Consider the following 23678-nt stretch of genomic DNA (forward strand, 5'->3'; position numbering starts at 1 on the left):
ATTTTTAATAAGGCAGAAAGTTTCGAATATAACTATGAGTTTATAATTGTGATTTTTGTTTGGAATTGTAGGAATTGATATTTGCATATTATTTAAAAAAATTAATTGAGAAACTAATAGTCATTAAACCCATCTTTTAACACTTAAATAGTAGCCCGTCCCTTAATATAAAAACTAAATAACTTATTTAATAATATTAAGAAAATTGTTAAGCTATTTATTTGTAACAAGTATATGTTGATTTTCTTACACTATTCCTCTTTAATCACATATATTGGGACCATCTTTTGGTAGGAATATCTTACAATCAACAAAAATATTTTTAAAAAAAATTGTAAATTTAAAAATCAAAATGAGTCAAGATCTTATATTTATAAGTTAGAATCAAATTCAATTACCAACAAGTTTTTATATTAATATTAATAACGTGGGGTGGCATTCAAAATCATTCCCTCAGAATCAACGTGTACAAACTCCTACTTCATTAATGTTATCTTTGGCATGGCTATTTAGGGGAAAAAACAATAAAATATCTTAGAAATTGCTAAATTATAAATCAATATGGGTGAATTTTAAAATTTCAAATCATATCTCTTGTACTATTTCAAAATTTATAGATATTATGAAATGACACAAATGCCCTTCATTATTTTTTTAAAATATTGTCACATCAACACCCTTAACCAGTTTTCAACCGTGGGGGCTCTGCACCGATAACCCGTCCGTTAGTCGGAATTCTGGTGATTGGCCTTTGGAGCTCTGGTGACTATTTTTTCTTATGTATTAACTATTCTTTTTTTAGTTACTTATAACTTTTGTTTTTAGAACTCTTGATAACCACTCTTGTTTAACTATTAATTATTCTAATATTGTGATTAACTATTTTTAAAAAATGTGACTACTCTTATTTAGTTATTAATTATTCTAATTTCGCAATTTACTACTTTTGTTTTAAAGATTCAAAGAATGCATTTAGTGTTATAACAAATCTATTAACTATTTTTATTTAGTTATTTACTACTTTTGTGTGGTTAATAGTTATTATGCTTGTTGTTTTTATGTTAAAAAAAAAAAAATAGTCATCAGAACTTTAAAGACAAAAGTAACACTATTTAAAAATTTTAAAATAGTACAATAGATTTGATTTGGGATTTTGAAATTCATCCACCCTCATTTATCTTTTAATATTTTTTAGGGTATTTTATTATCTTTTTTTTCAAATATTTTAGAAAGGAAAAAGAAAAGGTGATCATATGCATGTTTATTACGTAGAAAAGGGATTTTCTGAAAACTTATTACTTTAATTAAAAGAATCCCTTCAAGGCTAGTAGGTTTCTTTCCCTTGCATTAAAAAAGTAATGGGAAAATTAGAGGGAAGAAACAATTGAAAATTATATTTATTAAAATGGATCATAAAAATTATAACTATTTGAAAGCACAAAATACTGAAACACAAATTTAAAGGTATTTAATTGCCTCTTACCAAATATTCTAACTGTCCTCTTATCTTTATTTTGTTTTTTAAAAAAAAGGTAAAACTAAAAGTAAAACCACCCGTTATCCTATGATCATATAATTTGTTTTTAACTCTCTTTTTTAAATCAATATTTGTATTCACCATATCATTAATATATCGCTTAATAATTAATATAAGTATTTATTAATTTATATCATCATTAAATTACTTTTTGGCTAATATATAATATTTTATATTACTAACATTACATTACTAAAATAAAACTAAATTTTAGGAACTAAAGATAATATTAATCCATAAATTTAAAAATCACCACACGTCCATGAATAAATAAATAAATGGAAAAATTACTATGGTGTGCCAAGCAAAGAATATAATCTTAAAAAATCTTAATAACAAGTAATCAACATGAATTTTATTGTTATTTCTTACATAATAATTTGTGATTAATTTGTCATGGAGAACCCATTAAAAAGGAAAGAAGTAATTCCTCTCCTAAGTGGGAGCTTTTCTCTCTCCACGTGAGAGTTTGTTATGGCGGTTATCGTCGCTTTTGCTTGTGGCTTCTGAGTCTGTCGTGTGTTGTGACGGTGAGAGAGGTGTTCTGAGAGGGCTTCGTCACCCACTGCAACGTAGTGAAGAAAGAGTGGTTCCTCTATTATTCATTGTAACAGAGGATTAGTAAGGATAGAATTTATGGAGGTACAGGGATAGTGCAGGAACGGAGGCTGGTGAGAAGTGTCACGATGAATGTATAAGGAAGAATGCTAGTGAATTGGCAGTAGACCTTATCTGGAAGAAGAAAAAGGACCGCGACTTCAATGGCAGTGCTCTTGTCAGGAAGATTATCTCAGAAAAGAATCTAAATCCTACGACTACTGTTCAGATAATTCGAAAAAGATGGAATCTTCAAAAAAACGAGGATCTCGAGATAGCTGAAGTAGATCGTAAGGTGTTCATTTTTTAATTTCGCAGAAAAGAAGATTACGAGAGGATCCTAAGAGGTCGTCCTTGGTCGATCAATGGCCTATTATTGAACATCCAGTGTTGGGACGAAGAGATGATATTCAGTGAAGTGGATTTTGATTTTTGTCCTTTTTGGATTCAATTCCATGATCTGCCTCTTGCAGCGATGGATGTTAAGAATGCTATGAAGTTAGGGAGCTTAATTGGCGAAGTAGTAATGGTTGAGGATCCAAGGGCAGATTACTTACTAATAAGAAGCTTCTTACGAGTGAGGATACTGGTGGATCTAAGGAAACCATTGGTGATAGGAATATAGGCTCCTAGAATAAAGAGAGATCCTATCTGGATCAAGGCTTGCTATGAGAGACTAAAGAATTTCTGTTTTGCTTGTGGCAGAATTGGGCATGATTTGAGGAATTGTGGTTTTTCAAAGGAGAATGATGGTAGTGTTTCAGCTGAGTATGGATCATGGTTGAGTACTCTGGTTGCTCGAAGAAATGTTGAGACAATTAGACTACTTAAGGCTAATTGGGAGGAAGCTGAGGGTCATAAACATTTCTCTGAAAATCAGGTGAAAGAGATACCAAAATTGACTAAGCAGCCTACCATAAGCAATGATGACATAGTAGTAGCTAAGGAAGCGGATCTGACAAATAATCAACAAAGCTACAACTTTAAGCATCCTATAAAAGTGTTGAATGAGAATGCTCTGAGTAAAATGAGTTGTACCAACTGTGATTGAAGGCAGAAACGTTGAAGAAAAGAGTAAGAATGAAGCTGATGAGAGCATCTCAGGTGACCTAAGGAGCCGCAGAAAGATTAAAATAAAGAGAGTTAGTAATTTAGTGGCTAAGGAGAACCTTTCCCCTATTGCCACGAATGAAGATCTATCAAAAGCTCTGGTTGTTTTTGGTAGTATTTCACCAATGGCTGAAGTCACTCGCAGATTAAAAAACTTTGGCTTGAAGAGAAGATATGGTAAAACAGAAGAAGTTGATAATAGGAAAAAGAAAAAGAAAAATATGTTTTGTAGAAGTGGTGGAATCGTAGAAACACATCAATGATCCTATTAAGAAGAAGGAAGTGAGGAGGAGTATTCGGGCTGTCAGAAGAAGCATGAGACAAAGTAGAGAAAAGGGAGAATGCCTAGTGTTAAATGGTGACTTTTCTTCCTAGTTGATTGAGAGGAAAGCTACTTCTTGCCCTACTGATGGTTCTGGTGACTGGCCACAATCACTCACTAAGGGGCCATGATCTTTATATCTTGGAACTGCTAAGGATTTGGTGCTCCCCAGGCAGTAAAGAACCTAAAGGGGGTTTGCCTCAAACATAGACCTTCTTTAGTGTTCCTTATGGAAACTAAGAAGCACCAAAATTATATGAGAAAAGTTAGAAAGAAATCAGGAGTTCATAATGAGCTATTTGTGGATTCTAGAGGTAGAAGTGGTGGGTTGGCAGTTTGGTGGAAGGTTGAAGTGTAGCTTGATTTAATATCGAGCAGTCCAAATATTATTCATGCTAGAATGTCTTGTTCAAATGATAAGGTACCTGAATTCCTCACGCTTGTATATGGACCTCGAAAAGAAACTAAGAGATGCCGGGTATGGAATAGATTGAGAAGTTTGGCACCTTTTGTAAATGGTTCTTGGCTTTGTGCTAGGGACTTTAATGAAGTTTTGAACCAGAGTGAGAAATTGGGGGGAAATCTAAGGGCTTCCAGGAAAATTCTGAGATTTCACAAGATGATTAGTGATTGTGAATTTATGGATCTGGACTTCAAAGGTTCAAGGTTCACTTGGGTGAATGGCATAATGGGAGAAAATCATATTAAAGAAAGGATAGACAGGGTTTTTGGAAACGGTGTTATGAGAGAGAAATTTCCAAAAGCTATGGTTTTTCATTGTGAGCCTGTGGGATTTGATTGTCACTCATTTGTGGTGAACCTGGATTACTGGCAGGATAAAAATCCCAGATTATTCAGGTTTGAGCCGTATTGGTGTGAGCATGAGGAATATGATGGGGTGGTTAATAGAAGCTAGAGGTCTGATAAGTTTTTGAGTAATGGTATGGCAGATGAGCTGTCCTTTAAACTTGTGAACTGTAGCAAGGCTTTAAAGAAGTGGAGCAGGAAAGCTTTTCCAAATAATAGGAAAAGAATTAAGACTTTCATGAGCAAATTGGAAGACTGTAATAAACAGATTCTATCTGAAGAGATTGTGTTGCAGAAGGAGGTGATTATTTGTGAGTTGGAAGATGTTTGGAAGCTAGAAGAAAAAATACTAGCACCAAAGATCCAGAATCAAATGGTTGAAGGAAGGGGACGGTAACACTAAATTTTTCCATCTCACAACCATACAACATAGAGCGAGAAACAAAATTTTGAGATTGAAAAATGAAAGTGGGAGATGGTTGGAAGAGAAAGCTGCTATAGCAGCTGAATTTACCAATTATTATAGAAGCCTTTTCTCAAACACTGGTGCAAGGGATCTCACTGAGGCACTTTGTTATGTTGACTGCAAAATAACTGAAACTGATAATATGTGGTTGTTGAAAAATGTAACTAAAGAAGAAGTGAAGGCAGCTTGCTTTCAAATGGGTGGAAGGAAAGCCCCTGGACCTGATGGTTTCATTGGGCAATTTTTTCATTGTTTATGGGAGACTGTGGGAGATGAGGTGTTTGAAGTAATGAAGAACTGTGTGGAAAATGGTGAACTGATTTACCCATTTAATACCACTAATTTGGTGATGATACCTAAAATTGACAAACCGGAATTGGTAACGCAGTATAGGCCTATAAGTCTTTGTAATTACTGCTACAAAGTAGTTTCGAAGGTTCTGACAAATAGAATGAAATCTTTCATGCTGAAAATTATCTCTGAAAATCAATGTGCTTTTGTTGAAGGAAGAATGATACATGACAACATCATCCTGGCTCATGAGGCTTTCCATTATTTGAAAAGAAGGAGAAGAGCAAGCAATTGCAAATTTGCTTTGAAAATGGATATGAGTAAAGCCAATGACAGAATTGAATGGGATTTTTTAGAGCAAGTAATGCTGAAGTTGGGGTTTGATTCAAAGTGGGCGGCTTGTGTCATGAATTGCGTCAGGTCAGTGAAATATTCCTTTATGCTCTCTGGCAAAAGGATAGTGGAGGTGGTTCCGAGGAGAGGTATAAGACAAGGTGATCCTCTATCACCTTATCTTTTTATCTTAATTGTAGATGTTCTATCTAATATGATAAAGAAAAATGTGGAGAGAGGTGACCTTGAAGGTATTAAGTTGAGTCATTCTTGCCCAATTCTGTCACATTGTCTCTTTGCAGATAATTCTTTGTTCTTTATGAAGGCTTCAAGAAGAAATTGTCAAAATTTAAAGAAGATTCTTGCTGTGTATGGTAGTGCTTTAGGACAGTTGGTTAACTTGGAGAAATCTGGCATCTTTTTTTCTACAAGCACTAATGAAAACAGAAGAAAACGTGTTTGTAGGTAGCTAGATATCAAAGAAACCAAGGATCCTGGAAATTATCTTGGACTTCCTGTGGTGTGGGGTAAATCTAAGGCTGAGTCACTTGCTTTTATCTGAGAAAAGATGATTAAGAAAGTTCAAGGGTGGAAGCAAAAATACCTTACTCAAGCTGGAAAGGAAGTGTTGATTAAGAAAGGAAGCGTTGATTAAGGCAGTGTTGATAGGCTTATCTCAAAATTCTGGTGGGGAAAAGGTACAGAGGGTGATGGGATGCACTGGAAAGCATGGGATATGATGACAATACAGAAAAGGAAAGGAGGTCTGGGATTTAGAGACTTTGCTAATTTTGATTTAGCCATGTTGGCAAAGACATCATGGAGAATCATTCAAAATCCTGAGGCACTATGGGTTAAGATGTTGAAAGGCCTCTATTTTTCTCATTCTGATTTTTCTAAATGCTTGCAAAGGTGGAAGAGCTTCCTGGGGATGGTCAAGCATCTTAGATGGTAGGGAATTGTTGAAGCAGAATTTAATATGGTGAATTGGGAATGGTAAGAAGGTAAGGGTGTGGGAAGACTGGTGGATAGGGGAAGGTGTGCTAAAACATTCTGCTAGCAATCCTCCTTTTGACTCTGAGATGTTGGTTAGTGATCTTATGGAAGATGACCAGTGGAAGAGTGAACTAATATTTGAGTTGTTTAACGTTGATATAGCTCAAAAAATACTACAAATACCTATTTCTTTGCTAGAAAGGGGGGATAAACTAGTATGGAAGGGCTGTAGGAATGGAATTTATTCAGTAAAGGCTGGTTATGTTTTCCTGAAAAACATAAAACTTGTTAGGAAGATGAGACTAGAATCTTCCTATGTTATACCGGAGGGACTCTAGAGTGAAATATGGAAACTCAAAGTACCTCCAAAAATTCAACACTTTATGTGGAGAGCTTCTCAAGGTGGACTGACTATGGCAGAAAACCTATATAGGAGGAAATGCAGCAAGGATCCTGTTTGTAAAGTTTGTGGTAGGTATGATGAAATGATGGAACATTGCCTTCTCCTTTGTGAGTGGGCGAAAAAGGTTTGGTTTGGCTCACCTATTGGCATAATGTTGAATGAGAGAGATATTACCAGATTTGACAAATGGTGCTGGGTCATGCTAGGCGAAGGCAGGAAAGGAAATGACTTCCAAAAAGCATTGCTTGCATCTATCTGTTGGCATATATGGAAATATAGATGTAGTGTAATTTTCTAGGATATTGAACTAGATCTAGAAAGAACTTTGAGGAATGCAATTTCTCTAATAAATGAATTCTAGATAACTAGAGGATGGATGAGGGAGAAATAGTTAAAGAATCTGTCAAAAACCTTAGGGAATTGAAAAGTGCCTGATGCTGGAATAATTAAGGTGAATGTAGATGGTTCTTTTATGACAAAAATGGAGAGAGAGTAGGAATTGGGATAATTTTTAGGAATGAGGAAGGCAAGGTTCTGCAGATGTTTGCTGATAAGGTGCAAGCTCCTTTTGTGTTTGTTTCTGAAGCTCTTGCTGTCAGGAAAGCTTTGGAGTTGATAAGCTTGAGAGGTAACACTATTGCAAAAAATACATTTAACGGCGGTTAAAATAAGCTTTTTACGGCGGTTTTGAGACCGACGTCTATGCCATCGACGTAAAATATAGAGGATTTCACGGCGATTCTTGAACTGCCGTAATATGTGACTTTTAACGGTGGTTATATAAATAACCGCCGTGAAATTTTTTTTTTTAAACTACGTTTCACTCTACTGATTAAGATGGAACGGGAGAACAAAGCTTCAAAGGAAGTCTCTCACCAGTTAAAAGCATTCTGATGGAGTAATAGCATCACTTAGCTTCACCTTCAGCCACCAGATCGAAACAACTAATATTTAATAAAGATAAAATCAAAAACTCAGATCTGTTAAAATCAAAGACTTAGATCTGCTAAAAAACAGATCTCTTTAAACTCAGATTAAACATCATATTTTGAACCAAAGAAAATAATCATATCAAACCACAAAACTATGAAATCCACGGAAAGAATGGAGGTGAAAAACTCACAAATAAGAATGAAGAGGATGAGGCGATGGCGACGGCAACAGTAACAGCAACAGCGATGGTGATGGAAGAACATGGCGGAAATGATAGAAGCAATGGATAAACACCGACAAATGTAGAAGGAGGGAGAAAACAGAGTGAGGATGATACGGGGGACTATGAGCTCTGACTCTGAAAAGTGAAAACTATCGCGCGATGGATTTTAAAATTCTGATAGATTTTTTACGGCGATTATTTAAAAAACCGCCGTTAAAAGTCCGTCTTTAATTACAGAAATGCCACCGTCATATTTTTTACAATGTTTTTTCTAATAACCGCCGTAAATTAGCGTCGTGAAAACTCTTTTTTGTAGTAGTGTAATGGCAATTTCTTCGTTGAAACTGATTGTGAGGTCCTTTTTAAAGCAGTGAAGAATGGTACTAGTGCAAACTGTGAGTGGCAAGCTCAGGCAGTGATTGAAGATATTATTAGGCAGCTGAATTCTTGCACAGGTGCTAATCTTGGTCTCATTTCTAGATCAAGTAATAAGGCTGCAGATTGGTTGGCAGTCTCAGGCTCAAAGGGGGTGAGATTTGAGGGTTGTTTTGATCAACCTCCACCCCCTCTCGCCAAGCCCTTAGCTAATGAGGGTTCTTGGTTTGATGCTGGCTTCACTGCTGGATTTGATCAGTTTAATGATGAAGGAATGAGCAAAAGGGGAATTTGTTCTGCAGACCGTGGTGGAAGCTTGAACATATATGGTATTGGTTAATTCTTTGTATTGTGCATTTGTTTAGCTCTTGTTGTGTTTTTTTGGTTTTCCTTGAGCTGTTTCTTTTTCTCTTTGTTTTTGTGTTTTATATGTTTAGCTTGCTTGTGTGCTAGGTTGTATCTCTAGGCTTTTTTTTTTTTTTTTAGTGTTTTTCCTTTTCAGGCCCTAAATGGCTATTGGTTTGTGTATCTGGCTTTTTGAAAATTAATAAAATGGATTCTCGTTTTTGGTCACAAAAAAAAAATTGTCATGGAGCTTTTTATATTACAGGGAGGTTTCCCTTCTTTTCATCAAAAGATAAAATTAAAATAAAAAGCTTTTGTAGCTATCACACTTCGCCCTAATTATTACGTCTTCCTTCCATTTTAGGAGTACAGCCATCCACTTGCTCGTCCCATTTATGGCAACTTAGGTGTCGATATGCAAGTTTAAGAGTGTGTAGTTTTTGGTGTTCCCAAGCACCATCTAAATTACATATATTTTATTAAAAGGGTAATTTTCGTAAAATAATAATTTTTTGTATTATATAAAAATTATAAAAATTTTAAAAAAAAGGATCAACTCGCGGCAAAAATAAAGCAAGAAGAAATAATCACCTCCAATTTGATTTCATCATCTTCAAACTCTCTAGTTATATTTAAGATAAGATTTTCTTCATAATACAGTATTTTTATATATTTTTTAAAAATTTAAAGTAGTCAAATTTAATTAAAGTTTAAATTAACTTACTTTATTTGGTTTCTATGATATTTATAAATGATAAAACACACCCAATCATTTTACCAAACTAAAAAAAAGAGGTGGCTTATTTGTTTGAAAATAATTTTTTAAGAAAATTTACTTATATTTAAAATTATGAATTACATTTTGAAAAGCGGAAAAAAATCAAATTTTAAATAAAATGAATATTAAAAATATAGTTAATATTTTATTTGTTCACTTACTGTAAGAAATAATTTTAATTTTCAATTCTTCATGTTGGGAGGGATTAGTTTCTTCTACTAAATCTAATTATCGTTGATAAAATAATATTTAATTAAATTAAATAATTTGAAAGAAATGGGGTGGAGGTTGCCGCTTGTCAAAAAGTGAGATGGGATTTTGTTTCGTATCCCGTTTCATTCTGCGACAATAGAAAAGAACTTTTTTTTATTTTAAAAAAACACATTATAATTTTGGGTAACTAAAAAAAACACTATATAATAATTTTATGAATAATTTTATTGAGAAAAGAGATTTTATTGAGATTAAGAACTGCAAATCAATATAAAAATAATTATTATTATTAATAAGTGAATTGAATGATTTCATAATAATTAATACTAAATATTTTTTTTTTAAAAATACTGTTTTGAATTTTCTTTCCATCTCACTCCGAATTAAGGGTGGAAATAGGCTAGACCAGGCCAGGTCAGGTCTGTTTTGTAGCCTATCGGCTTGAGTCTGGCTTGTATAAAGGTCTAGCTTACCCTGAAACCTATTAAAAAACCTGTATTTTTAAAAAATTCAAATTACAATTATTTTTTTAAAAAAGATAAGATTAAAAAAAGAGTACTTAATAATTAATTTTTTAGTCTTGTCTTTTATTTAAATTTTAGTATTATAAGTACTATTTTCAACCTTAATTACAGTTTATAAGGATATTATTGAAAACTAGTTGTAATTATACGTTAAAATTTGGAACAAGATTATGTTTAAGTACACCCAAAAAAAATTAAAATTAAGACAAATAAATAAAGAGAAAAAAACTATTGATTTCACAATGAATAAAGAAGGTATCATAATTTATTAACATAACACACAAGTTAATTAATTTATCATTTTTGGAGCAAAATTTTTCTTTCATATTTTATTTATATTTTTAAGATTTAAAAATCACATTATTTATTGATATTATTATTTTAAATTATATTTTTATCTTCACTTGCCAACTAAACTTTCAAAATATAAAGAAGGATTAAGCTATTAACTATATATTAAAATTAAAAAATAAATTAAAAGAGTACATTAACAATAATATCATTAACTAATTTTTTTATATATTATAATTATAAATTTTTGACAGGTCCAAACTGGTTTACCAGACTTAACAGGCTTTTTAGAAACTTAAACCTGACCTATTTAATTAAACAGATTTTTAAACAAGCCTAAACTTATCTCTTTTAAAAAACAGATCAAGTCAGGTTATACTATAGGCCTCTCAGAAGGCGTCTGCCCTATTTTCACCTTTATTCCGAATCGACCCAAGCCAAGACGAAATGATTAGCACGGACATGGCGCATGCGCCTCCGGGCGCAAGCCGCCCCAGCTTGGAGATGTTGCCAACTGCGATACAGCTATAATTCCTGTGGGCATTACCCTACCATCAAGCCATACGGCCTCATCCCCCACTGACATCGCCACGTGTCTTTCATGCACCTCAACTTCCTCCCCACACAAGTCTCTCTCCTTTCAAACCTAAGTCTACTTTTCCGGGCCCACCCACATTTATTCTCTGACGTGGCATCTCTCCCTCTGGGATCTCCCACCGAACCCATTCAAACTCCCCTCCACGTGTCCTCTTTCCGTATCTCACTTCTCCCACGCGTACGAAGTATTAACCAGTCAATCGCCGAAACGTCGTCGTGTCAGCATCACCAACCAGGTTCCTCTGAAAAAGCTTCGCACCCACGGTCTGGTCCCCCTTACGAAACATCAGCTTGCTGAGCTGTACACCTCTCTTCTCCATACACGTGTCCTCCTTGTGGAAAATATAGGGCCGAGCGCTCAATATGATTTGCCCGCGTGTCGTTTTCTTCTCCCGGCAATGTCGTTCAGTCGCCTCGTGATTCGTGGGGTTGCTTCGGACGTTAAAGATTCTCCCGCAAGATCTCCAAACACGTGTCACTTCCTGAGCTCCTCATGAACGCCCCCCACGTGTCGTCCTCAGAGCCCCCAACCAAGCCTCTCCGATTCTTCACCAACGATTAAAAACTCGAAACGGATATTTAATTAGCGGATAATAAGGATTTCGTGGTACAAACCGGTGTTAATGCCACCGTTTAATTATCCCCATTTAGCTTACGTGTCAACCAACCGTCCTCACTGCCTTCTCGTCTACCGCCACGTGTCCTTTCCCTCTCAAACCCACCCGCCTTTTTCTCTCCCGAGAAAATCCAGAGTCCAATCCGTCATCATAATTATTTCCGTCAGAGAATCATGATGATTTACTAGTATATGTAAGCTCTTCTTTGGCGTTTCAGCTTTCGAGAGTTTCGTTCTCGTTCAACTTCAACAATGGTGGAAGTTTCAGAGGTTGGATTGAAGGAGGAAGAGGTAGAGCTTGATCTGGGTCTATCTATTGGAGGTAGTTTTGGTAGATCCGATAAACCGATTCAACCCGTTTCAAAGCTAAACGGGTTCGAATTGAACCTGAAAGAACAGCAACACCACGCTTGGCATGGGAAACCTGAGGGTGTGGCGGTTATGTATCCACAGACGAAGCGTGAGATTCACGCCCTGCGGAGGCTGGAGGCGAGGAAGAAGCGGGAGGAGAAGCAGCAGAACAAGAGGCTCGTGAGAGAAGCCGACTCCGAACTCGACCACCAACAACTAGTATGCAAGAGGGAGAAAACGGATCGTCACGACGATGGATCCGAGTACCCGAATGTGAATCTGAATTTGAACGGCGGCGAGAAGCAGCTAGGTGTCGCGAGTCACATCGCGGTTGGCTCTGCGGCGTCGTCTCAGCACCCGTACGCGTACGTGCAGTTGAACAATGGGTACGCCTACCCTTGCGTAGTGCCATGGACGGTGAAAGAGAAAAATGCGGGTCAGCCGGCGGAGGCCTGCAAGGGTTTCCGGCCGTTTTCTGGAAACGGGTACGGGTCGGACCCGAATGGTGAAAGGGATTGTGGAGATAAGAAGGCTAAATCCGACGGGTCTTCCATGTGCAGTTCTTTGGTTTCCGATCACCAGAGTTCTTCTCATGAAGGTAATTATTTAAATATTTTATTTAGTTTTTCATGTCAATGTTCCTTTTCCCCCAGAAAAAAGTTAATATTCTTTTGTTGTGTGTGTGTGTATGAAGCCAGTATGAAGAAATTTGGATTAAACGTTAAAATGAAACAAAATAATTTCACCACGAACAACATGCGTTTTAAGCTGTCTTTGTAGGTGCTGTTTAGTTCAGGCATAATCTAATTTTTGGTGCATTGAAAAATTATTATAAGATATTTCTTTTGTGGAATTGTGCGAATTAATATTCTTATTGTTTTAACTCATTAGCTACCGTTAATATATTTCCTAGCAGTTTTAGTGTTTTCAGAACTACAAATGTTATTTTGTGTAATTTTTCTGTACCATGTACAGACTTTGAAAAATATATAAGCTTTTTTTTTTTTTAAAAGAACATAGGTTTTTTCTTATTGGAGGCAATCCTATTCGAGATTCTATCAAGTTCTAGTTTATGAGATTCAAATGTTGGTTCGTCATAATACGAGGGAATAGTTTTCTTCTGTTAGATCTAATCTAATATATAAGCTGCTTGCCTTATTGATTGATTGAATAAGCTGCTTGTTTGAATCACGTTCCCACACCCCCAAACAAACGCTTTTTTTTTTTTTTTTTTAATCACGGATGCAAAATGGGAATTGATGTAAAGGAATGGGTATTCGTGTGAAACGGGTCTCGCTACAAGAATTTTGTAGCCAAAAAAGTGTGCGTGTGGTAGATATGATCTTAATTATATTTAGCCAGGTTATGAGATTTTAATTTGAATTAATTAATGCTTCAAAAATGACTTTATCCTCAGGTACCTTTTTCATTACGAACCGAAAGTGAGATGTTTATATTAGTTTTTAAAAAGTGATTTTATGAGGTTCAAAATAAAAGGGTTATCTAGGTATAAATCAGACTATAATTTTAAAAATAATTTTATAATATATAAAATAAATATGTGAGGAATTTTATTTTGATTTAATAATAATTTTTTAAGTGGCTTTTAATATCCATTCGGCTTTTGAGTTTCAAAAGCTTTAAATCCGTCTTTAGTTCTGCTTGGATTTTTGGGGGAAAAATCTTTTGGGTCCAAACATGATATTTGGTCTCCAGCTGGTGTTTGGGCTTTTGACGAACTTTTAGAATTATAAAAACCAATACAAATACGTCCTTAAACTATTTATAAGTTTTATAAGTTTTAAATTGGAAGAGGAGGGATATAGTTCATTTTATAAGTTTCAATTTGGTGTTTGTCTTAATATTTCATCCATATTTTTTTTAATTTTACTTTTAATTATTCATTCTCCTTCTTTTGCTACAATTTCTTATCACATTTTTTCATACATTCTCTTTTTTTTCCCTCATTTATTACAAGGGCATATTTGGAAACAAAAATATATTTCTATCCTATTTGTTGCTTTTAATTAATTATTTATTATCTGCGAATTAGTTATTTTGAAGCGTATAACAAGGAACGAAGGGAGTAGTTATTTTTTCTTTGAGTATTATGTGACATAGTCTGCTTTTGAAATACTGGTTTCTTAGTGAACTATATATATAGTAATGAATATGATATATGTTAGATTTACAGCAATCGAAGTCTTATATTGGGTCTGATCATCTAATGTCAATTTGTGATCTTGTTCAGGTGGAGGCAGCAGCGATAGCCAGAGCCAATCAGTTCAGTCTTTAGCAAAACCAACCCACTTAAATAGCTCCAGTCAAAACAACAATAGAAGCCAGCAATCACCTGAACAAACTGCCTCATCTCATCACACCAATATTGTCCAACAAAACACAAACCAAACGGATCGAAAAACCAAACCCCGCAGCAAGCAACAAGATCAAGAACCCACCACAAAGAAGCCTCCACCACCCTTGTCTCATGAAAAAGACATGGTGGTGGGAAGAATCATTAAACCTCCAAGACCTCAGCCTCAGCCTCAGCCTCATCATCGCCCGACCTCACCGTCACTGCCTCCGCCACCGTCGCATTTGCTTACTAAGATGCCGTATGTTTCGACGACGGGGAACGGCCCGAACGGGAAGCGAGTGAATGGATTCTTGTACAGATACAGTAACTTGGAGGTGAGCATTGTTTGTGTCTGCCATGGAAGCACTTTCTCCCCTGCTGGGTTTGTGCAGCATGCTGGTGGCACAGACATTTCTCATCCAGAAAAGCACATTACGGTGATTCCTTCTGCATTTGGATGATGAGAACATTGGACACCAATTGATATAATCATCGTACAGGACATAAAAAATGAACATATCATGTTATTGTTTCTGGTACGAAGAAGGTCATAGACAGACACTGAATTCAATTAATGTTTAGGTCTTGGGGTTTCTTGTTTAGAGATTATTTTTGGGGCTTTTTCTTTTGGTCTCTTCTTCTTCTTCTTTGTTCTTTTTTCCCCCCAATTTTTTCGGTTTGACTGAGTAAATTGGTTTGGGTACAGGTGCTAGCGATTTCCAGAAAATGAACTGGGAAGGTTGATGGCTTCTTTTTTTTTTTTTTTTCGGGGGGCACTGGTTCATCTACTAACTGCACTAACATTTATTCTGATTATTGACTTGAAAATTTTCCTGGTTATTATATATGAGCCTAGTTTTTGTGGTGCAATTAACTCTTTATCATTCTTCTCAATTACTCTTTAATTAGTAAGATGAAGTGTGCAGGTTTTTCCCCCTAATTTTGGCTCATATAACTATAGGTATATTCGTATTCGCATTTCTATTTCTAGTGTTTTTTTTCCCTCCTAAATTTCTTGTGATTAAGAAAATTTTTAGGTATCTATATTATTTTCCAATTAAAATTTTTTTTTTTGAGTGAACCAATCAAGTTAAAAACAAGAGCCTAAAACAAAACTGATTGGCTTGATCCTTGCTGACTTTTCTAATTTGTTGAACAAAACATATACCATGCAATGCTGCAATTGACAACATTCTAGAAGACCCAATATTATAGTTAACATAATACTCTTTTGATTTATTTAACTAATTTGATTTTACTAAGAAAGTTGAATAAATTAGTTAATTATAAGAAATATGACGTGTTTTTCTTAAAATATCATAGTCGTCTTTTTTAATATTCTCCTTCCTTCTTTTACTTAATTATGATTGAAAGAATATTCGTAATAATTTAAAAAAAATTGATAAATATAAAAAATAGATTTTATATTTAGGAGGAAAATTAACTCGGTCTTATATTAAAAACTGGAGGAATATTAATCTCCCATCATTTTAAGAACATCAATAATAAATATAGCACATTGAAAAGATAATTTTGGGTATAAATAGATAAATATCATGGTCTGGGAGTATAAACCAATATTAAGGGCTACTCTTAATAACAAATCAATCATTCTATCACATTCGATTAATAACTAGTATCAGATCTTGACTATTATTTTAAGTTTTTAATATAAGAGCTAGTTGTCTAATTTGAATAGATTAAAAAATTAGTTAAATTATTTATTTGTAAAAAACATATATTATTTTTTCTAAAATACCCTTATTAATCATATATATTAGCTAAAACTATTATTAATTAGATAAAACATTTAATATGTGTAATTATTGCAAAGATTGTCTTGGGAAAAAAGATACAAAATAGACTAGAATCTTATACTCAGAATCAAATTAAATATCAAATTAGCTCTTATATTAAGTACCATGTTACTATACATATTTCATCCATTTGGCAGCACAAATAAAGGTAAAGACGTCCCTTTCTTATTCATCAACAGTAATTCAATCCAACATCGCCAGCTACCAAAAGGTTTCCATAACCGATACTCAAATTCTTGAAAAATAGAAAAATAATCATCCTCCTACAACAAATTCCTAAAAATAAGGTTGAAACCCCCCAAAAAAAAAAAATTGCAAGGCACTTCCGTGGAAGACAACTACACAAATTTTTCCCCCCTTGAATTTTGGTTAAATTAAATATATTTTTCTATTTTATTGATTTATTCAGACATGTTCTAAAATAAAGATAAATTAATATGAATTTTTTCCTAATTTTTGTTAAAATCACGCCAAACTCTTATATATAAAATATTAGTGCGAATACAGTATATATTAGATGGCAAAAAAAAACACAGTATGCATCAATATATTGATTTTCTTGTGTATATTGACTTTATTACAAGAAATTAGTGTTCGTTGCAGATCATTTTTGTTTTACTAATCTTTATATTAATGGAATATTATTATTATCCGTATAAATGCAATTGTAAGGTGCTTCAAATTCCGCTTTGGAATTTCTTGTCGTTGTACAATCACAAAGCAGTGCTCTCTCACAGTTCCTTTTCACAAGATCCCCTCTATATAAGCTCCTCCCTCTTAAACCCTCTCTCTCCTTCTCGCGTTTCTCCTTTCTTCGCGCTCTTTAGTAAGATCCAGAAGCAAAACCCTAGCGAAGAAGGAGCTGAGAAGCCGTGAGAGCTACGCGTGTAAATTCCTCCTCCTCTTCACAACCCGCGATCCATTCTCGGTTTGCTTGGTTAGTTTCTTAAACCCTCCTGATTGTAAATTCCTGAGTTTCTTCCTTATTAGTTTTTCTGGGCATTTCATTTGGAAGTGAGGCTCTCTTTGCGAGAAATGTTAACTTGTTTTTGTCCGACGTGGGATTTTGATGGTGTAGCGGAAACTTCCGTGGAAATTTTTTTACTGTACATCGTGTGGAATTTTAAATTCTCTGGGAGGTGGTGAAGTCCTGGTACGAACCAGGAATTTGTGTTGAAAATGTCTTTTTGTTCGCACCTAGTATTGAGTATGTCTGGGGTACTTATCTGAATCAGGAGTTTGAGCCTTTGAAGCATGACGCGTACTATATCTGAAAGTCGTTGCAAATGAGGCAGAACTTGCTACATTCTTTAGGCTATGTCTGTTTGCTCAATGAACTTTTATCGGAGAATACATTATAGTCTAAGATCATTTGTCTCTTGGTCGTACTATGTTTGGATGATTGTGAAAGCCTCATTATATAGTTTCAAGCTCTTTCTGGCAAAGAGTCTACTGATTAATAGAAGCTCAACAATCCATTATCCCTTATATTAGATTATTATTTTACTGAGCGTTTATTCTGAATTGACATTTAAATTAGTTTTGCACTAGTCTATGCTTTTTTTCCCCCTGTTCTCTTTTAGAGTCTTTTGATTAAAGGCATTTATATTGTTTTTATGTTTTCACAGTAGTTATTTGTTTTGTTTTCAGACATATTTGGTGATGGCATCTTCAGAGCAGCCAGCGCCCGCTCAGAGTCATCCTGCAGCTCATATTGTATGTATATCCTGATGCTGCAGAGTGTAGCATATGTTTATTTGTTAATTTTATGACTGGTTTTATCTGAAAATGCGATATAGGTTGGGAATGCCTTTGTGGAGCAGTACTACCATATGCTGCATGAAAGCCCTGAACTTGTGCACAAGTTTTACCAAGATGTTAGTAAGCTGGGTCGCCCTGAAAAGGATGGTATAATGGGCATTACAACCACAATGCAAGTGAGTTTTTTGTCCCTTTCTTTCTGCCATGCCTATATACCCATAGTCATATCGAATTTATGATATCCATTCTGCTTTACGGTTGATTTTTTTTTTTTTTTTTGGGGAGGGGATTATCTATTAGACTCTTTGGTCACCTGGATTTTATTTTAGCTCGCTTGCTTACTTCAAAGCAAAGTTGAAATTTGCCATCGTAATAAAAACAAGCCAATTTAAAAGGAAGGGGGAATTGATAATGTTGGATGAAAACGTCTAATGACCTGATCTATTAAATTGATGCTATGTTGAAAGAATTTATCATTTTTGTTACTACTGCTTGCTTGCTTTGATGAAGAGAACTGGCAGAATAGAGCTGTGTGGGTCCTAATAGGTGTCCATTTAGGAAACAGATATGAAACTGCTCTAATGGCGCTGAATTGATCTAATATTTTTTAAAGCACCATACCATTATTTGATTGTACAGGCTACCATGTTGAGCCCGATCTTCTCTTTGAGTTAGTTTATTGAAAAGATTTATGATCACCCATCCTTGTCTAGCATTCATGATCTTACCTTTAGGTCTTCCTTTGGAGCTGCACTGGTTTTTGTCTGGTCAGGTTGTTTCTTGACCAGGATAGAAAGTTATAATGCGTCCTGCAATTGATCTGTCTTAAGATTGCCATTGGATTTGGATTAATGTCGACATGGATAGTCTTGTTCCTAGCTTCCTGTATACCATCAAGAATGGTAATGGAAAGTTTGGTTTTTTCTTCCTATTGAGGCTTGTGATCATTTCTGAACCAATGATGTATCTGCCTTGCTACTCATGACATGTGGTTTTCATCACATGTGAGTGAAAGTGGGAAGGCAATCTAACTTGTTCTTGCAAAATCACATTTCCAAAAAGTGTGACTCGGTATTTTGTGAAGCATTACAATATACACAATCTGGGTTTAACTGCGACATTCTTGGATTATTATCTGTTGGGATGGCTCTTTTACTCAGCTTGCATGTGAACATGATTAACTTCAGAGGGAGCTTCATCCGTTGAAAGTTTTTCCAATCTGTGTGGTTAGGGTTGGTGAGACCTTTTTCCAACAAAAGGCACCTGTAACTTGGGCTGCCCAACCATGAGAGGCTGTCCTTTTTGTAATAGTTGGACGGAGGGTTGCCATGGTTTGCCTCTTTATCTTAGGTTAGTACAGTGTCCAATGGAGAAAAATTCCATTCTGATATAATATGCAATTTATGATTTGCATTAATCAAAACTGGAAGACTTGGGGTGAATTTGCTGATCTGGTTGCTGGGGCAACATAGGTGTGGCTGACAAGGACATCTTGTTAGAGCCAATTTGCCAAACTAAGCAATATGTAACAAGGGTGTTGCATTTTGCAATACTCTTGACATCCAAGAAGCATTGGAATGTGTGTAGGCTGCCTATTGTGGTGTTCTTTCAATACTCAGGTTGCAGTACTCTGGTCAAGAGGGACTTCGCCTTTTGTCTAAGATGCACTGGTATTGCTTAGTGAGAAGAGGCTGGCTGAAAAGATCAAAGGTCTGAATCACAATCCTCCCTATTTAGTTATGATGAGATGCTTCCATCATATGAGGTAAATTCAGGCTCTGTCATTATTGTGACCCTAAAAGTGATTTTAAGATCTATCAGCCTAAGTTGCTAATTCTTAGTGACTTCTCTGATTTCTTCTTTTTGTCCTTTTGTTACAATTTATTCTATGAAGTTTATTATATTATTTTATAATTTTTATTATGAATTATCAGTGGAGTCCAATTTATGAAATGATAGAAGGTTAAAACTCATGTCCTTCAACTTATTTCTTTTTATTCCTATGAAGCAGGATATTAATGAGAAAATACTATCGCTGGATGAGTTCATTGCAGAGATCATATCCGTGGACGCACAAGAATCTTATGGTGGGGGAGTTCTTGTCCTTGTCACTGGGTTTATGATTGGAAAGGACTGCAAGAGGCAAAAATTTTCACAATGTTTCTTCCTTGCACCTCAAGAGAAAGGGTACTTTGTCTTGAATGATGTATTCAGATATGTTAATGACAATGAAAACCAGCACTCCATTGATGACGTTGAAGCTCCTGCCACTCCTCCTGATAATGGTATTGTAGTGCCTTTTTTAAATTAAAATTTTATTGACTCGTAGTAGCCCCCTTGTGATTTCATTTTTTGTTTGGCGGCAGATCCTTCTTTGAAGAAGATTCATGTTTCTGAGCAAATAGTACTATCAGCTGAGGATGTCAGTGGAGAGGAGGTATACAATCCTGAAAATGGGCAAGCATCATTTGAAGAAGAAGAAGAAGCTCCTGTACCTGAGGTGGTTGATGAAATTCCTGATGATTCACTAGTGGTCGCTGGTTCTACTTCTATTATTGAAGAAGTGCCTAAGAAGTCATATGCCTCTATTGTCAGTAGCTATTCTGAATTACCTTATGATGTTTCCTGACTCATATTGAGTTATATTCGGGATGGTGCCTTGGAGTTTTTGTTTTATTGGGAATAAAATAGTTATAAATTGCTGGAATGATTTTCATTCCTTTGTTATGATGTATGGTAATTGTTGTTCCTTGTTTCCTTATCTAACAAGCGAATATCTTTCCTTTTAAAGGTCATGAAGGAGAGGGCTGCACCTGCACCATCTCCTGTGGCAACTACTCCTGTGAGATCTGCCCCTAAGAGCCTGGAGCAACATGTGGCTGCTGCACCTCCAGCACCTATTGTGTCTGAAATGAATGGTTCTAGCACAGCTGTTGTTGAACCGGGAAACAGTCAAGAAACTGAAGGTGTGGTGCCCCTTTATCAGAATGTATTCGTTTTCTTCTGAATCAATCTGCCTTTGGTTTTTATTTGTCACTGAGGTGTATTTTCACGGTATTGTTCTTTTTGTAGCTGAGGGTTATTCTATTTTTGTAAAAAGTCTGCCATCACATGCTACGCCTTCTCTTCTGGAGAGCGAGTTCAAGAAGTTTGGTCCTATTAAGCGTGATGGTATCCAAGTTAGAACCCAAAGGGTATGTCAAACATCCACTTTTTGCTTTGTATGATCAATTTATAGTCTATATTTTCTATTTATGGATGAATTGAACAGGGATTTTGCTTTGGCTTTGTGGAGTTTGAAGTGGCTAGTGCTGTGCAAGGTGCACTTGAGGTATTCCTGAGACTCAGCTTTTACATCATTGGGTTGTCTTTTTGTGGAGTGAGCTTGTGGAGGTGGAATCACTATAGCTATTGCTATTCAGATTGTATTCTATTAGTTTCCTTATGCAAAGTTCTCTTCACTCTTTAGACTGTCTATCTCAACAGGATATCCTTCGGATTTCCTTTGCTCTGCTTTTCTTTTTTTGGTTGTGGATTTTTGTAGTTATCAGTTTCCAGTTTCTCTTAAATTTGCATCTATACCTTTTTTTTTTTCCTCTCCCATTTACTTATCTAGTACTATTTTAAGAAGTAAGAATGATAAGTTCTGCGTGCAATTGCCTGATACTAGGCCTAGTAGCTTGTATACACTTGTTATTTCCTGTAAGTTTCAACATGTATCGTTATTCTTGATTGGAATGTCAGGCTTCACCAGTTGTTATCAGTGGGCGCAAAGTCTTTGTTGAGGAAAAGAGATCAACTAATCGAGGCAAGTAGTTAATTTATTTTATTTTTTCAAGTTGAACTTGGTATTATTGGAGGTTAGATTGCCAATGCGCAGTTTATAGACATGCTTGACATGTGAACAAGATTGCTGTTTGGCTTGGGGCGAGGATTAGACTATTTGCATTCTATTACATTTTGCTTCAGGATTTCACCCTATGTAATTTTTGGTCAGATCCAGGCCAAGGTTGTGAAATTGCAATTATAACCATAGCCAGTCTCTTTTTTTTTTTTTTTCCTTGGTATAAGTTCACATTTTCAATAGTTTTAATTCGAGGAAGAAGAGGGAGTGGCTGCAGGGATAGCTTGAAGTTTAGCTCTGAGACACTCAATAGAAGGAGGAGCAGCAGCTGGGAGTGAGAATATTTTGCCTGCTGGAAAGAGGAGGATGAATGCTGGGTGAAGTGCGTGAGGCTGTTGCTCCTATGGCTTGCTGGGGTTGTTGCTTGATTTCATTTAATGAGATGCACACGTGTTTTGAGCTGGGTCTTTCTTAATTTAACAATCTTGGCTGCAATCAGTGCTGAAACAAGCAATAACAAGAAGCCTTATCTCCCTTTGTTAAGTGAAGTCAGCTCCTTAAATTGCATGATGCCATAGTGCTTTACTAACAGCCAACTCTTCAGATATTTATCAACCCATAAATCTTGTTTGATAACACAGTAAAAAGATTTATTTGCTGTCTTTGAACTCGGTAATCTTGGCCCTTAACTCACTTCTTTCCTGAGTTTTCCCCATGTTCAACCGAGTGTGATTGCTTCTGAGATCTGTATGACTATGATCAGTTCTCTCTATGTAAATGTGGATTCTATGAGTTGTCTCGTGCATTGAGAAATAAAGTCTGGACTACATATGTTAAGGGGTATCTTCCCTTTCATATCCTCACCTCCCAACTCACATTTGTCTTGAGGAAAGAATACCAAAGTATTTCTGAAATACTGAGTGCTTCAGGAGGATATCCTGTATCTAATTTGGCTAATAGAGAAATATGTTCCATATGTTTTTTGGCTTCCTTCTGAACAATCTTAGAATGCTGTGTCGTCAATAATAGTTTCCAAGTGATAAGATGGTACCTTCTGGCTTTTGGATTGACATATCTTTTCATGAGTTTGGTTGGATTTGATTTTGCATTTATTCAGCTTCTATTTCTATGACCGGTTTTTTTGGTTGAGTTTTGCCTTTAGCTTTTATAGTTGGTGGTGCATAAAGTGTCAACTATAAAGTTATCTTGTTGGATTCGACTATGAAGCGTCTACTTCTATTCTTGATGGATCTTTTCATCATTGTTTGTTTGGATTTGATTTTTGCATTTATATTCAGCTTCTACTTATATGATTGATTGTTGAGCTCTTGTTTTGCCTTTAGCTTGTATTCTTTATGATGGACTGTAAAGTGTCGACTATAAATTCAACTGTTTGTTGCTGATGTCCAGGAATAACAAGCCACGATTCTCATCCGGAAGGGTGCAGGATACAGAAATGAGGGCGGAAGAGGACGGGGAAACCATGGAAATGGCCGAAATTATGGAAGAGGTGACTTCAATCGGACTGAATCTGGGTACAGGAATGGCAATCGGGGGTATTCCAGCCGTGGAAATAATGGTTTTCAGAGAGTCGATCACGTTGGAAACAATGGTGGCCGTGTGAATCGCACTGGTGGGCTGGCCATTAATTCAATGGCAAAAGTTACATCTGTTCCCGCCTCAGCTTGAGCAGTTTATCTCTGATGAAGGCAAGGATTGAAAAGATTATTTCCATTTTTAAGTACAGTAGTTCCAGTAGAAAGCATTGGGGTAAAAATTGAATTCTTTTTGT

General features: G+C 35.6%; 1 protein-coding gene across 3 annotated transcripts; it reads left to right on the forward strand.

Annotated features, from left to right (window-relative positions):
* Nucleotides 1-17030: 17030 nt before the first annotated feature.
* On the forward strand, nt 17031-22063 carry LOC114751444 (putative G3BP-like protein). 3 transcript variants are annotated; one of them, XM_028940118.1, is made up of 9 exons: nt 17031-17218; nt 17932-17997; nt 18081-18218; nt 20054-20327; nt 20406-20542; nt 20834-21008; nt 21115-21236; nt 21314-21373; nt 21787-22063. In XM_028940118.1, the coding sequence occupies exons 2-9, from the start codon at nt 17944-17946 to the stop codon at nt 21856-21858; spliced, it is 1032 nt and encodes a 343-aa protein (XP_028795951.1). In that variant the 5' UTR covers nt 17031-17218; nt 17932-17943; the 3' UTR covers nt 21859-22063. The 3 variants fall into 3 exon arrangements, with proteins under 3 accessions (XP_028795951.1, XP_028795950.1, XP_028795952.1); XM_028940117.1 differs by having other exon boundaries at nt 17038-17218; nt 20409-20632; nt 21787-22054; XM_028940119.1 differs by having other exon boundaries at nt 17063-17218; nt 20406-20632; nt 21787-22061.
* The last annotated feature ends 1615 nt before the right edge of the window (nt 22064-23678 follow it).

The sequence above is a fragment of the Neltuma alba genome, unplaced genomic scaffold, assembly GCF_004799145.2.
Source record: "Neltuma alba isolate B1F8T4 unplaced genomic scaffold, ASM479914v2 tig00006924_pilon, whole genome shotgun sequence".
NCBI lineage: Eukaryota > Viridiplantae > Streptophyta > Magnoliopsida > Fabales > Fabaceae > Neltuma > Neltuma alba.

What these genes read in the sequence shown, in the direction of transcription:
- LOC114751444 (XM_028940119.1), top strand. Translation starts at nt 17,944, where the DNA reads ATGGCATCTTCAGAGCAGCCAGCGCCCGCTCAGAGTCATCCTGCAGCT. An exon ending in GTCATCCTGCAGCTCATATT is followed by an intron (nt 17,998 to 18,080) that starts GTATGTATATCC and finishes AATGCGATATAG; the next exon opens with GTTGGGAATGCCTTTGTGGA. An exon ending in AGAAGTCATATGCCTCTATT is followed by an intron (nt 20,633 to 20,833) that starts GTCAGTAGCTAT and finishes TTCCTTTTAAAG; the next exon opens with GTCATGAAGGAGAGGGCTGC.